Genomic DNA, 20579 nt, shown 5'->3' with positions numbered 1-20579 from the left:
GAGAGGCTCCCCAGGCACACAGCCCCCTACAAGCGATCCTGGGAGGCCCCAAGCGCTTGGCCACTCAGCCCAGAAAGGCTTCATCCCATTTTTTGTGGTTCGGGAGCCCTGCTGGCTGAAGGGGAGCACCTGGGAGTCTCCACCGCCCTGCTGCCCACCCCCAGCATGAAAAGACTAAAGAAACAGTGGTTAGAAGTACTGAGCATCTACCAATATGTACTCCGTTTCGTCTTCCTAGGTAAGGGGAGCCGGGGTCCACTTGGGAAGGTGGGAAACGGAAAGGTAGGCTAGGAAGGCTGGAGCACCCCTTACTGGACCAGGGCAAAGGGAGGGACGTGCCAAAGTCTAGCAGGGAGATGGGCAAGGATCTCACTGGTGAGGGGAGAGGGGAGAAGTCACTGCGGTTTCACAGTCTAACACAGTTTCCTTTCTCATCGTCCCTAGGCCCTTTCTTTGCCCTGGTTAGCTGCTGCCTCCTCCTCACCTCGCTCTGGTATCTGCCTGTTCTCTACTTGGTGTGGTTATTCCTGGACTGGGACACAGCCCAGCAAGGTGAGTGCCAGACAAGGGCAGGAGGAGAGGGATGACAGAGGACGAGGTGGTTGGACGGCATCACGGACTCAATGGACATGAGTCTGAGCAAGCTCTGGGAGACAGTGAAGGACAGGGAAGGCTGGCGTGCTGCAGCCCACGGGTCACAGAGTCGGACACAACTCAGCAGCTAAAGAACAGAAACAAGGGCCCAGCAGTGAGAGGTGATAAATGGTGTCTGTAGTGACTCTTCCCCCCTTATCTCTCTGCCCAAGGTGGAAGGCGTTCCCAGTGGTTGAAGAACTGCACTGTTTGGAAACACCTGAGCGATTATTTCCCCATTAAGGTAACAGGTCACCCTCCAAGGGATGCTCCGCTCCTCCCGCTCCCTTACCTCCCACCTCCTCTCTCCTCCCCGTGATGGATTCTCACCCCTGGCTGCTTAAGTTCAGGTAACGGGGCAGGGGGTGGGAAGGTGCTCCAGAGTGGACCCTCGTGCCTTTGACCCCATCTTAGACCCTGAACTCTCAGGTCTCTTGGTGGGGAGGGAAGCCCTTTCAGCTGGGGTCCTGCCTTCTCTGCTTTCTCTCCCTCATCCTGCCCCCTGCGACCATAGCTGGTGGACACAGTAGAGCTGCCCCCAGACAGGTACTACGTGCTCGTGTCCCACCCGCACGGGGTCATAGCCGTCAGAAGCTTCTGTAACTTCGCCACGGAGGGCACTGGCTCCTCACAGCAGTTCCCAAGGCTTTGGTTCTCACTGGCCATGTTGAATGGCCTCTTGTACATGCCAGTCTATCGAGACTACTTTCTGTCCTATGGAGAGTTTGAGCTGAGTGACAGTGGGTGGCCTTAATCTGACCAGAGTGAGCCCCACTCACCACCCACCCCAGGCACTTAGGAGGTGGCTTGGCCCAAGTGTCCTGCATCCGTGCTGGGAGAGGCGCTGTAGGACTTGTGGACAGAGGCACAGGGGTAGGGAATTTGGAGAGAAGGGAATGATGTCTAACACTTAGTGTGCTAAAGGGAGAGGTGAGGGACTATGGAGCCAATGAGGGGATACTGACTCTTCCTGAATCTCTTCATACCCATGAGACTATGTTCTGTGAACTGTCGGAGCCTGGATTTTATTTTGTCTCAACCACAGCTCGCCAGGGCTGTGCCCATGGTGGTCGGGGGGTCAATGAGGCCCTGTATGTCATCCCAGGGGAGCACTGCCTCACTCTCCAGAATTGTAAAGGCTTCGTCCACCTGGCACTGAGGCACAGATAAGTGGGTGCCCTGCCAGGGCTGCCTTCACTGGTCAGAACCTCACACTGTCTCTGGGGATCCACACTCTATCCCTACACACAGGCTGTGGTCAAGATGGCGAAGCAGAAGGACGTACAATCATCTTCTCCCACGAGAACTCCCAAATTACAACTCTCTGCTGAACAACCATTGACAGGAGAATGTTGGATCCCATGAAAAAAAGATACCCCACATCCAAGGGCAAAGGAGAAGCCCTCGCAAGATGGTAGGAGGGCCATAATTGCCTTTAGAATCAAGCCCCACACCCGCCAGGGACGCTTGGAGGGCTCAAACAACACCTTGTAGACAGCTGCACCCAGAGAACCCCCAGAGACTGAGCCAGACCTGCCTGTTAGTGAGCATGTCTCCTGCAGAGGCATGGGTCAGCAGTGGCCTGCCACAGGGGCAGGGACTCTGGATGCAGCAGACCTGGCTCACACATCATGTGGCCTAAGCCCTTTTGGAGGTTGCCATTAACCCTGCCAATAAATCCACCAAGCAGATAACCCACAAACTGCAGAACAGTTATACCAAATAAATTCTCACACTGTTAAGAAAGTTCTAGGACCCACAACAGATTTATCAGTCTGGGGATCTGGCAAAAGGACAGAGAACCCGTGAGGAATCTGACTTTGGAGGCCAGTGGAATTTGATTACAGAACTTACACAGGACTGGGGAAACAGGCTCTTGGAGGGCACAAACAAAACCTTGTGTGCACCAAGACCCAGGAGAAAGGAGCAGGGACCCCACAGGAAACTGACCCAGACTTGCCTGTGAGTGCCAGGAGTCTCCAGTGGAGACCTGGGTCGGCGGTGGCCTGCTGCAGGGTCAGGGGCGCTGACTGTGGAAGTGCATGCACAGGCCCTTTTGACGCGGTTCGCCATTATCTTCATCACCTCCACCATAGTCTGGTCTCAGGTCAAACAACAGGGAGGGCACACAGCCCCACCCATCAACAGAAAATTGGATTAAAGATTCACTGAGCATGGCCCAGCCCATTAGAACAAGACCCAGTTTTCCCCACAGTCAGTCTCTCCCATCAGGAAGCTTCCTCTGACTTATCTGTCAGAGGGCAGACAGGGTGAAAATCACAATCACAGGAAACTAACCAATCTGATCACATGGACCACAGCCTTGTCTAACTCAGTGAAACTATGAGCCATGCCGTGTAGGGCCACCCAAGACAGACGGGTCATGGTGGAGAGTTCTGACAAAATGTGGTCCACTGGAGAAGGGAATGGCAAACCACTTAAGCATTCTTGCCTTGAACCCCATAAACAGGAGGAAAAGGCAAAAAAATAGGACACTGAAAGATGAACTTCCCAGGTCAGTAGTGCCCAAAATGCTACTGGAGATCAGTGGAGAAATAACTCCAGAAAGAATGAAGAGATGGAGCCAAAGGGAAAACAACACCCAGTTGTGGATGTGACTGGTCATGGAAGTAAAGTCTGATGCTGCAAAGAACAATATTGCTTAGGAACCTGGAATGTTAGGTCCATGAATCAAGGCAAATTGGAAGTGGTCAAACAGGAGATGGCAAGAGTGAACATGAACACTTTAGGAATCAGTGAACTAAAATGGACTGGAGTGGGTGAATTTAACTCAGATGACTGTTATACCTACTACTGTGGGCAAGAATCCCTTAGAAGAAATGGAGTAGCCCTCGTAGAGAACAAAAGAGTCCAAAACACAGTACTTGGGTGCAATCTCAAAAATGACAGAATGATCTCTGTTAGTTTCTGAGGCAAACCATTCAATATCCCAGTAATCCAAGTCTATGCCCCAACCAGTAATGCTGAAGAAGTTGAAGTTGAATGGTTCTATGAAGACCTACAAGACCTTCCAGAACTAACACCCAAAAAAAGATGTCCTTTTCATCATAGGGGACTGGAATTCAAAAGTAGGAAGTCAAGAGATACATGGAATAACAGGCAAATTTGGCCTTGGAGTACAAAATGAAACAAGGGAAAGGCTAACAGAGTTTCGACAAAAGAACGCACTGGTCATAGCAAACACCCTCTTCCAACAACACAAAAGAAGACTCTACACATGAACATCACCAGATGGTCAGTACTGAAATCAGATTTATTATATTCTTTGCAGCCAAAGATGGAGAAGCTCTATACAGTCAGCAAAAATAAGACTGGGAGCTGACCGTGGCTCAGATCAAGAACTCCTTATAACAAAATTCAGACTTAAATTGAAGAAAGTAGGGAAAACCACTAGACCATTCAGGTATGACCTAAATCAAATCCCTTACAATTATACAGTGGAAGTGACAAATAGATTCAAGGGATTAGGTCTGAAAGGAGGAGTGCCTGAAGAACTATGGATGGAGGTTCATGACATTGTACAGGAGGCAGTGATCAAGATCATCCCCAAGAAAAAGAAATGCAAAAAGGCAAAATGGCTGTCTGAGGAGGCCTTACAAATATCTGAGAAAAGAAGAGAAGCAAAAGGCAAAGGAGAAAAGGAAAGATATACCCTGAATTCAGAGTTCCAAAGAATAGCAAGGAGAAATAAGAAAGCCTTCCTCAGTGAAAATGCAAATAAATAGAGGAAAACAATAGAATGGGAAAGACTAAAGATCTCTTCAAGAAAACTAGAGATACCAAGGGAACATTTCATGCAAAGATGGGCATGATAAAAGACAGAAATGGTATGGACCTAATAGAAGCAGAAGACATTAAGAAAAGGTGGCAAGAATGCACAGAAGAACTCTACAAAAAGATCTTAATGACCCAGATAATCATGATGGTGTGATCACTCACCTAGAGCCAGACATCCTGGAGTCCAAAGTCAAGTGGGTCTTAAGAAGTATCACTACAAACAAGGCTAGTAGAAGTGAAGGAATGCCAGCTGAGCTATTTCAAATCCTAAAAGACGATGCTGTTAAAGTGCTGCACTCAATATGCCAGGAAATTTGGAAAATTCAGCAGTGGCCTCAGGACTGGAAAATGTCAGTTTAACTCCAATCCCAAAGAAAGGTAATGCCAAAGAATGTTTAAACTACTGCACAATTGCACTTATCTCACACCCTAGCAAAGTAATGCTCAAAATTCTCCAAGCCAGGCTTCAACAGTATGTGAACTGAGAACTTCCAGATGTTCAAGCTGGATTTAGAAAAGGCAAAGGCAGAGGAACCAGAGATCAAATTGCCAACATCTTTTGGATCATTGAAAAAGCAAGAGAGTTCCAGGAAAATATCTACTTCTGCTTTATTGACTATGCCAAAGCTTTTGACTGTGTGGATCACAACAAACTGTGGAAAATTCTGAAAGAGATGGGAATACCAGATCACCTGACCGGCCTCCTGAGAAATCTGTATGCAAGTCAAGAAGCAACAGTTAGAACCGGACATGGAAAAACAAACTGGTTCCAAACTGGGAAAGGAATACATCAAGGCTATATTTTGTCACCCTGCTTATTTAACTAATATGCAGAGTACATTATGCAAAATGCCAGGCTGGATGAAGCACAAGCTGGAACCAAGATTACCAGGAGAAATATCAATAACCTCAGATATGCAGATGACACCACCCTTATGGCAAAGAAGAACTAAAGAACTTCTTGATGAAAGTGAAAGAGGAGAGTGAAAAAGCTCACTTAAAACTCAACATTCAAAAAATGAAGATCATGGCATCCAGTCCTATCACTTCATGGCAAAGAGATGGGGAAACAATAGAAACAGTGAGAAACTTTATTTTTTTGGGCTCCAAAATCACTGCAGATACTGATTGCAGCCATGAAATTAAAAGACACTTGCTCCTTGGAAAAAAAGCTATGACCAACCTAGACAGCATATTAGAAACCAGAGACATTACTTTGCCAACAAAGGTCTGTCTAGTCAAGGCTATGGTTTTTCCCATGGTCATGTATGGATGTGAGAGTTGGACTGTGAAGAAAGCTGATCGCCGAAGAATTGATGCTTTTGAACTGTGGTGCTGGAGAAGACTCTTGAGAGTCCCTTGGACTGCAAGGAGATCCAACCAGTCCATTCTAAAGGAGATCAATCCTGGGTGTTCATTGGAAGGACTAATACTAAAGCTGAAGCTCCAATACTTTGGCCACTTCATGCGAAGAGTTGACTCACTGGAAAAGACTCTGATGCTGGGAGGGATTGGGGATGGGAGGAGAAGGGGACGACAGAGAATGAGATGGTTGGATGGCATCACCGACTCAATGGACATGAGTTTGAGCAAGCTCCAGGAGTTGGTGATGGCCTGGTGTGCTGCAGTCCATGGGGTCACAAAAAGTCAGACACAACTGAGCAACTGAACTAAACTGAGGAGCCTGGAAGTGCTTTCCTGGTGGCTCAGCAGTAAAGAATCTTCCTGCAGTACAGGAGACACAGGAGACTCAGGTTTGATCCCTGGGTTGGGAAGACCCCCTGGAGGAGGGCATGGCAATCCACTCCAATATTCTTGCCTGGAGAATGCCATGGAAGTCTACAGTTCATAGGATCTCAAAGAGTCAGACATGGCTGAAGTGACTTAGGCTTGCACACAGGAGCCTGGAAGCTTTCCTGGATCCCATGTATAATACTGCTAGAGACAAGAAGGGCTTGTGTAAGGCTGGACCCAAAGAAGGACTTCCCTTGTCAGGATAAGATGAGAGCCTCCCACCCCAGCACAGTCACTATCTCTCCTTCCTGATTCTCTCCTCACCTGATGGCATCTTCTTCTATGCAGGAAGGATGAGGGAGGCATAGCCCTGACTGGGGTCCAGGGACAGTGCTGGACCATGTATTCTAGGAGGGAAGACAGATTGGAAGCTTACTGTGGCTTCTTGGATCTAAGCTTTAGTTCCATGGAATCCGGAGGGGTCAACCCATGAGAGCTTCCTGTAAGTGGGGGATGGAAAGCAGCCTTGAAAAAAAAAAACCTCCTGGAGCTGGTCTTGCCTCCAGTCCCAAGGAGACCATCAGAGCCTTGCAGAGACCCCTGGAGGTGTCCTGAGGACAGCAAAACAGGCCCCTTTAGCCTGGTCCTCCCCAGCCTTACACCAGTTGCCTTCCTGAATTTACTTCCCAATGTTCCCTTGCAGAAGTCCTTTTAAAAACCAAACAGGACCAGAAATTGCTGGGCTCCAGAAATTGCTGCTGTAGGTGATTGCTCTGGACTCTGTTGGCTCGCGGGTAGGCTGCAACGGGGAACAATCCCTAAGAGGCATAAACTGGTGAAGGGGCCGAAGAAGGTTGAGAAGGTCAACAAGGATGCTGAATTAGTGGCCCAGTGGAACTACTATACTCTAAGTCAGGAAATATTAAGACGACCAGTAGTTGCCTGTGAACTTGGCGGACTTTACAACAAAGATGCCATCATTGAGTTTTTATTGGCCAAATCTTCCAAAAAGGCTCTTGGGAAGGCAGCTTCTCACATTAAAAGCATTAAGAATGTGACAGAACTGAGGCTCTCTGACAACCCCGCCTGGGAAGGCAATCAAGGAAACCCTAAAGGTGACGAGCATGATGACCTCCAGTGGGCACGTTTCATCTGCCCCGTCGTGGGCTTGAAGATGAACGGCCAACACAGGTGTTGCTTCCTCTGGTGCTGTGGTTGTGTGTTTTCTGGGTGAGCCCTCAAAGAGATCAAAGCAGAAGTTTGTCACATGTGCAGGCTGCCTTCCAAGAGGGGACGAGGTCATCCGGCTCAACGGCACCAAAGAAGGCGTGGAAGAGCTGCTGAAGAGCAGGATGAAGGAGATGCGGCTGTGAGCCCGGCTGGGGAAGAAAACAAAGAAACCCAAGGCGGCAGAGTCTGCCTTAAAATCAGGTGTCAGTGAAGAAGCCCCAGACTATCAAAAATGAAGACAGGGAAGCCCAAAGAAACCCATCTTGACTCTCGAGAGAAGACCAACTCAGCTCCCAAAAGTGCAGCAGCACCTGGGAGTGCTTCTGGAAAAGCTGCCAAGAGGCCCATCGCTGACAGCGAAGAGTCAGAAGCTTCCAAGTGTCCCTTCACCTCCCACGGCTCTGCCAAGCCCTCCAAGGAGGAGTCGGCCCACCACGTCACCCACACGTGCTACCGCTTCTGAGGCCCACGGTGTGGGCTCCACTGGGCCCTGTGCACTTGTTCGTCCCCTTAAAGCTGGAGCCACTCGAGTAGGAAGGCACAGTGGGGATTCAGTGACCCTGCCGGCCCCCCGTCGGTTACCCTCTCCCGGTCACCTCCACCCTCTGTGCACTTGGACCTTCCCATGGCCCCGAGAGCATTTTGGCCACATATTTACGCTCAAAATAATTAAAGACTCCAGATTCCTCCTGGGTGTGTGGTCAGCTCATTTTGACTAAAATTCTCATGGTTTTGCTGCAAGTGGTTAAGTAATTAAATAAGCCAAGACCAAACTTGAGAAAGGAAAAAAAAAACACCACTGTCCTTGGACATTTCCAGCCTGTGACACCCCACTTGCACCCACAGCTAGATTGTCCTTCTTCCTTCCTCCCACCCAGACTCCCATGACAATTTCATCCACTGAGCCTTCCTTCCGGTGGGTGCGGCTGGCTCCCTGGGTGTGTCACCATTTCTTGTGGACTGAGCATCACTCTGGCCAGGCTCTAAAGTCCCTCTCACCCTTGGCCCCCACCACCGTCATCACTTGCCCTTTGATGCAGGTGGGTTGAGCAGGGACAGGAGGAAATATCTCTTGCCAAAAGGTCCCTGGACCAGGAAGCTGCAAGCAAGTGAGACCTGGGGCAGGGACAGAGAGGTGTGCCAGCCTGCGCCATACTAGAATCTGCCTATCCTGTCTCCTGCTAACCTGCCCGTCATTCATGGAGCATCTCCACGTGCCGGGCATGCATCATGACGGCTGCAGTGATGAGCCCAGTTCTCTTCTTGTTGCTCACAGTGTGTGGGAGACTTTGATCAGAAAGTCACCATGACAGAGGGAAAGTGCTTTGTGTCAGGAGACAATGTGACGTGTGACAGAGGCTCCTGATGGGTGTGTGTCAAAGACTTCCCTAAAAGAGAGTAACCTTGGGACTTGCCCAGTGGCCCAGTGGTTAAGAATCTGCCTTGCAATGCAGGGGACACAGGTTTGATCCCTGGTCAGGGAAGTAAGGTCTCACATGCTGCAGAGCAACTAAACCTGCTCTGCAACAAAAATCGCATGTAACACTAAGACGTGATGCAGCCAAATAAATAAATATTTCTTAAAAAGTAACCTTCACAAAAAACAGAAGTGTCCTTCCAGTGAGGACAGGGGCAATGTAGGAGTGGGGAGTGGAGGTCACCATAAACTATTGAATGGCAGAGAGGCTCAACAATGTTTGTTCAACGCAGGGAATATTGACAGTATTTTTAAGAACTATAAACGGAAAGTAACTGTTAAAAATCATAATAATTTAGATTTCCCTGGTGGTACAATGGATGGGAACCCACTTGCCAGTGCAGGGGACACAGGTTCAATCTGTGGTTGGAGAGAATCCCACATGCCTTGAAGCAGCTGAGCCCGAGGGCCACAAATGCTGAAGCCTGGGATGCGTAGGGCCCAAGATCCTCAGCCACTAAGCCTGGGTGCTGCAACCACTGAGCCCGGATGCCACGACTGCAGCCATGAGCCCAGAGCTGTATCCTGAAACAAGAGAAGGCACACAATGAGAAGTCCACGCCCAGCGAGGCAGAGTAGCCCCCATTCACTGCAACCAGAGAAAGCCCTTGCACAGCAACAAAGACCCAGCACAGCCAATGATAAATAAATAAATAATTTAAAATAGTCGCAATAACTTTTTAAGTTTAATTCTTTTCTATATTGTATTTTTGGCTGCCTTGAATCTTCCTGGCTACGTGCAGTGCTTACTCTAGTTGCACCAAGTCGGGGCTACACTGTGCTTGCGGTGCGTGGGCTTCTCACTGCCGTGGCTTCCGTGTTGCCAAGCACAGACTCTAGAGCTCTCGGGTTTTAGTATCTGTGGCTGCAGCTCAGTAGCTGTGCCACATGAGCTTCATTGCCTCATGGCAGGTGGAATCTTCCCAGACCAGGGATCGAACACGTGCCTCCTGACTTGCCAGGAGGATTCCTAACTGCTGGACCATCAGGGAAGTCTAATTCTTTTTTTTTTTAAGTGATGATCCAGGAATTCCCAGGTGGTACAATGAATAAGACTCTGAGTTCACACTACCTAGGGCCCAGGTTCAATCCCTGGTTGGGGAACTAAAATCACACAAGGCCAAGTATGGCCAAACAACAAAACAAAAAAAGGGGACTTCCAGTAACCTGGAAAAAAATGCTGGCTCACTGCCTCTGGTCAGGCTTGAACAAGGTCCCGGGTACGGTGAACACTGGCCCCCGACCACTTGGAGCGTGTGCCCACAGCCCAGTGGACTCTCTTGGAGGGGCTCCCCAATCCTTAGAATTTTTCATAAAGCCATGCCCCCAGAGGTCTCTCCATGGGGGCCTAAGCTACTCCTTAGGGATTAAAGCCTCCTGCACGTCCTTTACCCCTCAGGGCCAGGCCCAGGGAAAAACGGGGAGCCCTGCTATTCAGGGTACACACCCACATGGCGAGCCCCACTGGCCCAGACCTCTGGCCTTGGATGGGCCCCAGTACCAGCTGGAGTCAATGACCAGATCCCAGATCAGACTGCTAAGCTTGCAGATCTTCAATCAGAAGGGATTTGTCAAGTTGGCAATGAAACACCAGTGAGGAACACGGAGGTGGCCAGGCAGGGTTTCTAGGGCAGCGCTGCTGGGGAGAAGCTCCACCCTCAAGGCCCCGGAGTCAGGCACCCCCTGTGCCCCCAGAGCCTCCCCAGTGCCAATCTTCTCTTTGGGGCAGAATGAGCCCTTCCGCAGTTTCTGAACCTCCTGGAGTCCTGGGTGGAAAGATGCAGGAAACGCTGGGCTGCTGTTGAGAGTGGCCCTACGAATGTTCCAGGCCCCACAGCCTCCTCCTGCCCTTCCACAGCTGAAACCTCTGCCTGTTCTGCTCCCAGGCTCCCCAGGCCACTCCCCCCTCCCAGGCTCAAGGCCCACACATGGCTGGGAGGTGAAGGTCCCAGGTTGGGGCCTGAACACTTGGCTGCCAGCCCCACCCCCAGGCTGGCACTTGGCAAACTCACCAGCCCTTAACTCTGTCCCACTGGATCCCTCAGGAGGGAGAGGGACTCACTTGAAGGGGTCTCAGTGACCACCCGTCTTATTCCTCTTCTGCCCACACTGCAGGCCCCGATCCACATACAGTGAACCAGGTGGCCTGCCTCAACACACGTGGACATGGTGCACGGGCTCCCTGTGGAGCCACCCGTGCAGTTGCTCCAAGGCACACCCTGTGCTACAGGGTCCCTGCCCACAGTCACCTCCTTATCACCCAGGCAGCCGCAGGGCCCTGCAGGACTGTGGGTGGGGACTGAATTTCACCCTGGGAATATACATGTGGTATTACTGTGTGTGTCCTTAGGGTTGAGACCCCCATGCCAAGTAACGCCTCCGAGTAGCCTAGACACTCCCAGACCTGCAAACACTAGGGTGCGCTCATCCAACATCTGTGACATCATGCAGTCTGGGCTGGGACCCAGTGAGTGGGCTCTCTGGCTTCCTCTGCAACCCTTACCCCACAAGATTTCTACTGCACCCGGGGGTGGACTTCGGTGGCACATCCCTCAGCCCGCCTCCCAGCCTCAAGCAGTGGCCAGCCCAGACCAACCCACTGGAGAAGTTCATGATAAGTGTGGGGAGGCTGGAGGCCTCTGGGCTCTGAACACAGTCTCCACATCCACAGGCAATCCCTGGAGGCTGCAAGGGCTTGGTCACTGAGACCAGAAAGTCTTCCAGCATCCAGTCTAGGAGCCCTGCTGGCAGAAGGGGAGCACCTAGGACTCCCGCTGCCCTCCCCCAGCATGAAAACCCTGCAGAAACAGCAGCTAGAAGTACTGAGCATCTGCAAATACATGCTCTGTTTCCTCTTCATGGGTGAGGGGAACCAAGCTGGGGTCCAGTAGGGAAGATGGAAAGGGGGAGGGTGGGAGAGAAAGGCTGGAGCCCACCCTCACCTGGACCACTAGGACCGAGGAGGGAGGGACCAGCAAGGATCTCATTGGTGAGGGTGGAGAAGTCATTGCAGTTTCAGAAGCTAAATCATTCTCCTTTCTCATTCGTACCCAGGCCCTTTCTTCTCCCTTCTTGGCTTCTTCCTCCTCTTCACCTCCCTCTGGTGGCTCGCTGTTCTCTATTCTTGGACCGGGACACACCCTGCCAAGGTGAGCGCTTAAACAAGGGCCGGGGGAGAAGAGGTGATAAAGGGTGTCTCCAGGAATTCTTCCCCCGTTTATCTCTCTGCTCAAGGAGGAAGGCGTTCTTTGGAAACACCTAAGTGATTATTTTCCCGTTAAGGTAACAGGACACCCTCCAAGGGATGCTCTCTCCCCGCTCCCTCCCTCCTCCCCCCACCTCCTCCCCCCTCCCCACTCTCCCTAAGACGGCTGCTTCCGTTCAGTCAATCGGGGGCGGTGAGTGTGGTGGTGTTTCAAGAGTGAACCGTGTGCCCTTTACCCCATCTTTGATTCTGAACTGTGAGGTCTGTTAGTGAGAAGGGAGGTCTTTTCCTGTAAGTCTTCTCTGCTTATTTCCCTCACCCTGGCCCCTGCCCCCCACAGCTGATAGAAACAGCAGAGCTGCCCTCAGACAGGAACTATGTGCTTGTCACCCAGCCACATGGGATCGTGGCCGTCAGAAACTTCTGTAACTTTGCAGAGGGCACTGACTCCTCCTAGAAGTTCCTAGGGCTTCAGTTCTCAACGGCCATATTGAACAGCCTCTTCTGCCTCCCAGTCTCTCGAGACTATGTTATGGCCTATGGTAAGTCTTGAGCCGAGTGACAGAGGCAACTCCATCTGGCCAGAGTGGTCCCCACTCACAGCCTACTGCAGGCACTTGGCTTGAACTCACAATGGAGGGTCAGGAAGTGACTTTGGAGCAAGGGTCCCGCATCCTTGCTGGGAGAGGCGCTGTAGGGCACATTGACAGGGGGTAAGGAGTTTGGAGGAACGCTGAGGAACGCTGGACTGGAAGAAGCACAAGCTGGAATCAAGACTGCCGGGAGAAATATCAATAACCTCAGATATGCAGATGACACCACCCTTATGGCAGAAAGTGAAGAGGAACTCAAAGGCCTCTTGATGAAAGTGAAAGAGGAGAGTGAAAAGGTTGGCTTGAAGCTCAACATTCAGAAAACGAAGATCATGGCATCTGGTCCCATCACTTCATGGGAAATAGATGGAAAAACAGTGGAAACAGTGTCAGACTTTATTTTTGGGGGCTCCAAAATCACTGCGGATGCTGATTGCAGCCATGAAATTAAAAGACGCTTACTCCTTGGAAGAAAAGTTAGGACCAGCCTAGATAGCATATTAAAAAGCAGAGACATCACTTTGCCAACCAAGGTCCGTCTAGTCAAGGCTATGGTTTTTCCCGTGGTCATGTATGGATGTGAGAGTTGGACTGTGAAGAAAGCTGATCGCCAAAGAATTGATGCTTTTGAACTGTGGTGTTGGAGAAGACTCTTGAGAGTCCCTTGGACTGCAAGGAGATCCAACCAGTCCATTCTAAAGGAGATCAATCCTGGGTGTTCATTGGAAGGACTTATGCTAAAGCTGAAACTGCAGTACTTTGGCCACCTCATGTGACGAGTTGACTCACTGGAAAAGAATCTGATGCTGGGAGGGATTGGGGGTAGGAGGAGATGGGGACGACAGAGAATGAGATGGCTGGATGGCATCACCGACTCGATGGACGTGAGTTTGAGTGAACTCTGGGAGTTGGTGATGGACAGGGAGACCTGGCGTGCTGTGGTTCATGGGGTCGCAAAGAGTCGGACACAACTGAGCGACTGAACTGAACTGAACTGAAGGAGTTTGGAAAGAAAGGGGTGCTCACTCTTCCTGTGCTAAGGGGAGAAGCACCTAGGGAGCAAATGAGTGGGTAAGATCTGTTCCTGCACCCTATCTTGTTCACAGGAGCATGTTCCGTGAACCGTACAGAGCCTGGATTTTATTCTGTCCCAGCCCCAACTCGGCCAGGCTGTGGTCATCATGGTTGGGGGAGCCCACAAGGCCCTGCATGCCATCCCAGGGGAGCACCGCTTCACTCTCCAGAACCGTAAAGGTTTTGTCCGCCTGGCCCTGAGGCACGGGTGAGCGGGGACCCAGCCAGGGCTGCCTTCAATGGTCACCAACTCACAGTGTGTCTGGGGATCCGCACTTTATGCCTACACCCCACCCCACCCCCCCGCAACCCGGGGAGGTGGACTGTGTGTCCTCACAGCTTACACGGTGGACCACCTCTAGAGGGCGCTCTGGACAGCCCTTGAATGTTTCCTCTGTGCTCAGCCCTGGTGCCCATTCCCCAGGCTTCCTCCCTGGCAGAGAGAGACAGGATCACAGTGTGAACCGCTGGACCTAGTGTCTTAGACACCCACAGTTCATTGCTTTATGACATCCTCTCATAGGCAAGACCTTGCAGGCTTCTCTACTTTTGAAATAGGGTTAACAGCCACCTTGTAGTTGTAGTTGAGACTGTATGAGAAAAATGTATCTAGGCTGGCCCAGTACACGTTCTTTTTAAGAACCATGAGTCCCGGACTTCCCTGGTGGTCCAGCGGGTAAGACACCACACTCCCAATGCAGGGGACCTGGGTTTGATCCCTGATCAGGGAACTAGATCCCACATGCCCCAATGAAGACCTGGCAGAACCAAATAACTAAATAAAAATATTTAAGCCCCTTCTTCCAGATCTTTCCTTGTAGTAACATCATTTGGCCTACAAAGTGCTTCAAATGGCCTTGGGAAGTGGGAACCTGTGGAGGAAGAATGCAGGGGGCACTTCTAGAGCCCCTTATGTGACCAGCCCTCTTCTTTCTTGTCTCCCCCCTTCCCAGTGTCTCTCTGGTGACCGTGTACTCCTTTGGGGAGAATGACATCTTCAGAGTTACGGCTTTTGCCCCAGACTCCTGGCAGCATCTGTTCCAGCTCACCATCAAGAAATTCGTGGGCATTTCTCCTTGCATCTTCTGGGGCCGTGGTCTCTTCTCAGCCAAGTCCTGGGGCCTGGTGCCCTTGGCCAGGCCCATCACCACTGTGGGTGAGTGCCCGTGTCCGGGGAAGAAGGCCGCTATCAGCTGTGCATGCAGCCGAGGCCCCTCCCCTGACCTGTGTTCCCCTGTCCCTGCAGTGGGCCGCCCCATCCCGGTGCCCCAGTGCCCGCAGCCCACCGAGGAGCAGGTGGACCTCTATCACAGGCTGTACGTGAAGGCTCTGGAGCAGCTGTTTGAGGAGCACAAGGAGCGCTGCGGCCTCCCGGCTTCTACTCACCTCACCTTCATCTAGGCCTGGCCTCCCCCTCTCCCCCCCTCCCAGCACCCCTAGCCCCTGATCCCAGTGCCTGAGCCCCCCACCTACTGCCATGCTTCTGTGCCAATAAGAGCCAGTTCTCTCACCACTGCTTGGTAGAACCTTTCTCTAGGAGTGAGCCTGCCCACTTGTGTTCCACCTCCACCCTAATTAATACAGACTTGCTGCCTTAGATTTTCTGCAGGGCCCTGAATTCTCCCAGAGATCAAATTCTGCTACATGAACTTGCATGAGTCTCTTCCCTTGGCTGGGTTCCCTTTTCCCTCTGTAAATGAATGCATCTCCTTAGCTAAGAGTTCTTGAGCATCAGAATGGAGTTGGAGAGGGGAGTTCCCCCAAGAGGTAAGCTTGCAGAGTGGACAGGATTTAAGTAGGGGGAGACCATAGAGTACATGAACTTCCCTAGTGGCTCAGCTGGTAAAGAATCTGCCTGCAATATGGGAGACCCGGGTTCAATCCCTGGATTGGGAAGATCCCCTGGAGAAGGGAACAGCTATCCACTCCAGTATTCTAACCTGGAGAATTCCATGGACTGTATAGCCCATGGGATCACAAAGAGTCGGACACGACTGAGCAACTTTCATAGAGTACATGGTGAAATACCATGAACAAACGCTGGCAAGCGTCAAGTGTACCTGACAGCAGGGAGGGTCGGAATGATCCCCAGGGATAGAAAAGATACAGTTAAGAACATACCTGCTTCTCTATCTCTTTCCATCCTTATGTAAATTACCAACATTTAATATTTTAAAAACTGGAGACTGACAAAATAAGAGCCATCATCCCCATCACCACCACCATCATCACAGGCACCTTCCCAATGGACGGGAGATGGTCAGAGGGTCTTTATGTGGTGACAGCATCCTTTGACTTGTGTCAGTCCTATCTCCTGATTGGCTCTATTTCTGTATCCATGACTTAAATGAGAAAGTCTTGCTGGAACTAAGTTGGAACTTGTTGCATAACTAAATGCAAGTCTGTTTCTCCTCTGCTGTCTTCCAAAATTTATTCAGGGGAAGACTCTTCCTTGTCTCTGGATAAAAAATCTTGGCACTCTTGTGACTTACCTGATATTTCTCAGGTGATGAGTTCTACATTCACTTTATGTTGGTATCTAGAAATGTTTAGGCGGTGTCTCAATCAACACTTGTATCTTCATCTGAGGATAGCAATTTCCCATCTCCAGCAAGGGCCAACTAGTTGCATCCAGAGTGCGTGCTTGGCCAGAAGTGGCAGTTGGGGGAAAAGAGAATAGAAAGGGAAGGAGGGAAGTGTTTTCTCTCCCTCCCTCTCCAGCTTCCGTGACTGGTTCCCTATGGGTAGGAGTGTGGGGCAGAGGAGGGGAAAATGGCCCGCAAAGTTCTTAACTGCATCGGCCTACGACAGCAATGGGCTCCAGATCTTTGAAGTCAGTTTCTTTCCCTCTTGGGTCCTTTCAAGAATTTTTCAGAGATTTTTTTTTTTTTTTGGAAAGAAGGGACTCCTAGACTATTGGTGGGAATGTAAATTGGCCCAGCCACTAAGGAAAACACCATGAAGTTTCCTTTAAAATCTAAAAAGAAAGCTTTGGTACATATACACAATGGAGTATTTCTCAGCCATCAAAAAGAATGCATTTGAATCAGTTTTAATGAGGTGGATGAAATTGGAGCCAATTATACAGAGTGAAGTAAGCCAGAAAGAAGAACATCAATACAGTATACTAACGCATATATATGGAATTTAGAAAAATGGTAACCTGAACCCTGTATAAGAGACTGCAAAAGAGACACAGGCATTTAGAACAGTCTTTGGGACTCTGTGGGAGAGGGTGAAGGTGGAATGATTGGGGAGAATGGAATTGTAGCATGTATATTATCATAAGTGACCAGTCCAGGTTCGACGCATAAATTTTCCTCTGTTCATTTCTTTGCATTTGTGCTTTTTTAATAAAAATACTTTTAACTGTAAAAAAAAATAAATAAATAAATAAAAGAAAAGAAAAAATAAATAAATAAAGTTCACTAGGGAACAGGCAGAGGAAGAAAACTGGGTGAAAACTCAGCAGGAAACAGGAGTATGCCGGCCCTCTTCCAGGACGCCTTACCCAATTCCACTTATAACATACAGCTGACCCTTCAACCACACAGGTGTTCATCTGCCTATAATTTACAGACAGCCCCTTGTATCCTCCATTCCTAGACTCTTCAGATTTAAGCAGCTTCAGTACCGCTACAGCGCTGTAGTACTTACTATTGAAAAACATCCCCATATAAGTGAATCCATGCAATTCAAACTTGTCTTATCCAAGGGTCAACTGTGTATTTACTGGCTCACTACTAAACACAGGGCAGATCTAGCCTGTAGCATCTAGAGAGACCCAAAAAATGGGTTAAAAGCCTCAACGCTTAGAAAGATTTCTTACCTGGGATTACAGTTTGTTGCCATTTTCAGTTTCCGTCCAAACACCTGCAGCAGCAAAAAAATAAATAAATAAAAATAGAGCTACCATATGTCCCTGCAAACCCTCTCCTTATCAGGGGAAACACATGGTCAGAAAGGACACATGCACCCCAATATTCACTGCAGTACTGTTTACAATAGCCAGGATGTGGAACCAACCTAAATGTCTACTGACAGATTAATGGATACAGAACAGGTGGTATGTTGATACAATGGAATACTCTCAGCCATAAAAATGAATGAACTTGGGTCATTTGTAGTGATATAAATGAACCCAGTGGGCTCTCTCTTGGAGGGGTTCCCCAATTCTTAGCCATTCACACAAAGTCCTTCCCTCTGGAGGTCTCCCCATAGAGGCTTAAGCTGCTCCTTAGGAAATAAATCATCCTGCAGGCCCTCTACCCCTCAGGGGTCAGGCCCAGGTGACAAACAGGGAGCCCTGCTATTCAGGGTACACACACACAGGTCATCCCCCACTGGCCCAGCCCGTCATCACAGGGAGCCATTCCTGACCTCCACAAAATCCAAGCATTTCCTCACCCCCAGGTTCCCCAGTCACACCCCTGGCCTCCCCTTTTGGTCACAGCTCTGTGAAGCCAAATAGTGATTAACCCTTCCTTGCCAGGGCTCACCACTGTCCAGTGTGCTTGCCGTCAGACGAGGCAGAAATGAAGGCAGAACCCAGGTCAGGGATCAGGGCCAGGGGATTGGGCCAAAAGACAGAAAGCTTAGAGACATAGTGTTGTGACTCCCCTCTGCAGAAGGCCTGCCTCCTCCAGTCTCCTCCACCTGACTCTGCAGGTGTGTGCCCTCCTGCAATGGATCTTCTCTGTTTTGGAGCTTGGTGAGCCCCTGAAGCCCTGAGGACCCCGGGCCTGGCTCTCTGCTTCCCGATGCCAAGGTGGGAGGGAGGCAGGGCTGGGATCGCTGGGGTGGGGTCCTTCAAGGAGTGAGAAAGACGGCGATTTCCTTCAGGACAGATGGGTCTGAAGCCATGGAGCAGCAAAGCAGGTAAAGGGGGGACCTGGGACTCTGGACCTGGGACTCCTAAACCTCTGGAGTCAGAGTCCCCACACACACACCCACCTCCAGCTCAGGGGTGTCTGGCTGCCTTGCTCCTTGTACTCCTGAGCCGGGCCTGGATCCTAGCGGTCCTCAACCTGGACGGGCTCTATGGAGACAGAAACGTATCTTGGGCAGGAGGCCGTGGATCTGCCTGAGTCCTTACCAGGCCCACTGGAGGCATGGCCGGGACACTCTCCCCATCTGGAACTCTGCAGCATGGAAGCTGGGCTTCCAAGTTGACTCTTGGGACCGTCACCCCCAAAGTCCAACATTAGTGCCCCCCCCCAACCTGAAAACTCACTGTCTTTTCCCAATGCCCTCCTCCCTCTTTTCTAGAATACTCAGGCTCAGATCTTCCTGCCTCTGCCCTCCCCACCAGGTTTGGTGTCCTCTGACAAAGCCAGCGCCTCCTATCACTTGACCCGACCTCGGGTCCGGGGAGCGGGTGGAGGCGGGCACCCTGGAGGCAAAGCGGGGCTTGCTGATCCACAAGAAGAAGGGATTTGTCAAGTTGGCCTTCGAACATGAGTGAGGAGCCCACTGGGGGGGGCCTCTGGGGTGGTGCTGGAGGGGAGGAGCCCAGCGCTCACAGGGCCGGAAGTCAGGCGCTCCCTGCTCTCCCAGCGCATCCCTGGTTTCATCTTCTCTTGTGTGGAGAACAAGGTCTTCCAGCAGTTTCCAAACCCGCCAGGCTCCTGGGTGAGATGGGCACAGGAAGCACGGCAGTAGATGCTGAGGGTGGTCCTTCTGGGACCTGGTGGAGCCCGCTACAATGGGCTCAAGATGCCCTGCATCCTCCCCTTATCCGGAGGTGAAGGTCCACGGTTGGGGCCTGAAATTCTCGCTGCGGCCCTCAAGCCCTGGCGGCATTTGGCTAAGGTGCCAGCCGTGAGCTCTGTCCCAGTTGATCTGTTGGGAGGAAGGAAGCCTGGTTTCCACAGTCACTGCGGACTGTGACTGCGGCCGTGAAATTGAAAGACACTTTCTCCTTGGAAGGAAAGGTATGACAAACCTAGACAGCGTATTAAAAAACAGAGATGTTACTTTGCCAGCAAAGGGCTATGTAGTCAAAGCTATAGTTTTTTCCAGTAGTCCAGTAGATGCGAGAGTTGGACCGTAAGGAAGGCTGTGCGCCAAAGAATTGATGCTTTTGGACTGTGGTGTTGGAGAAGACTCTTGAGAGTCCCTTGGACAGCAAGGAGATCAAACCTAGTCAGTCCTAAAGGAAATCAATCCTGAATATTCTTTGGAAGGACTGATGCTGAGGCTGAAACTCCAATACTCAGGCCACCTGATGCAAAGGGCTGACTCATTGGAAAAGATCCTGATTTGGGGAAAGATTGAAGGCAGGAGGAGAAAGCGGCGACAAAGGAGGAGATGGTTGGATGGCATGACCAACTCAATGGACCTGAGTTTGAGCAAATTCTGGGAGATGGTGAAGGACAGGGAGGCCTGGCGTGCTGCTGTCCTTGGGGCCGCAAAGAGTCGGACATGACTTAGTTTTTGTCCACTGAACAACAGAAATGGCAACCACACCTCTTACCTCCTATTCCCGCAGAGTGCGGCCCCCCTTCTGGTACAAGGAATCAGGTGGTCCCCTCCAGGGCGGGTGGGCGCACTGCAGGCTGTCCAGGTGGAGCGGCTCACACAGCTGTTTGAAGGGCACGAGGCTTGCTACAGGGTCCCCAGCAGGCACCCCCTCCTCACCTACGTTGCCACCAGCCCCTTCAATGACTGTGGAGGGGACTGAAATTAAAGGTGGGAACGGATGTGTGGTATTGATGTGTTTGTTCTTGGTGAGGTCCAAGTGTCTAGGAGCCTCCCAGTAGCCTAGACACTCCGAGAGATCTGAAAACAGACCCAGGGCTCATGTCCACAATCAGTTGGTCACACACCAGATCAC

General features: G+C 50.8%; 1 protein-coding gene and 1 pseudogene across 1 annotated transcript; both read left to right on the top strand.

The window, feature by feature from the left end:
- Positions 1 to 16931, top strand: LOC129545031 (2-acylglycerol O-acyltransferase 3-like). The gene is made up of 7 exons (XM_088833070.1): positions 1 to 238; positions 445 to 552; positions 807 to 877; positions 1148 to 1377; positions 13803 to 13952; positions 14698 to 14900; positions 14991 to 16931. The coding sequence occupies exons 1-7, from the start codon at positions 166 to 168 to the stop codon at positions 15143 to 15145; spliced, it is 990 nt and encodes a 329-aa protein (XP_088689196.1). The 5' UTR covers positions 1 to 165; the 3' UTR covers positions 15146 to 16931.
- LOC148773625 (replication termination factor 2 pseudogene) lies at positions 6890 to 8078 on the top strand (annotated as a pseudogene).
- Positions 16932 to 20579: the final 3648 nt, after the last annotated feature.

This window comes from Moschus berezovskii, chromosome 27 (assembly GCF_049115385.1).
Source record: "Moschus berezovskii isolate FMDL1 chromosome 27, NW_MosBer_1.0, whole genome shotgun sequence".
NCBI lineage: Eukaryota > Metazoa > Chordata > Mammalia > Artiodactyla > Moschidae > Moschus > Moschus berezovskii.
Note: the sequence above shows the minus strand (reverse complement) of the source record. Positions and strands in the feature narration are given on the sequence as shown.

Bases quoted from the DNA above. Each gene is read 5' to 3' on its own strand.
- LOC129545031 (XM_088833070.1), top strand. From the start codon at position 166: ATGAAAAGACTAAAGAAACAGTGGTTAGAAGTACTGAGCATCTACCAA. The intron at 239-444 runs GTAAGGGGAGCC...CATCGTCCCTAG, and splicing joins ACTCCGTTTCGTCTTCCTAG to GCCCTTTCTTTGCCCTGGTT. The intron at 878-1,147 runs GTAACAGGTCAC...CTGCGACCATAG, and splicing joins GCGATTATTTCCCCATTAAG to CTGGTGGACACAGTAGAGCT.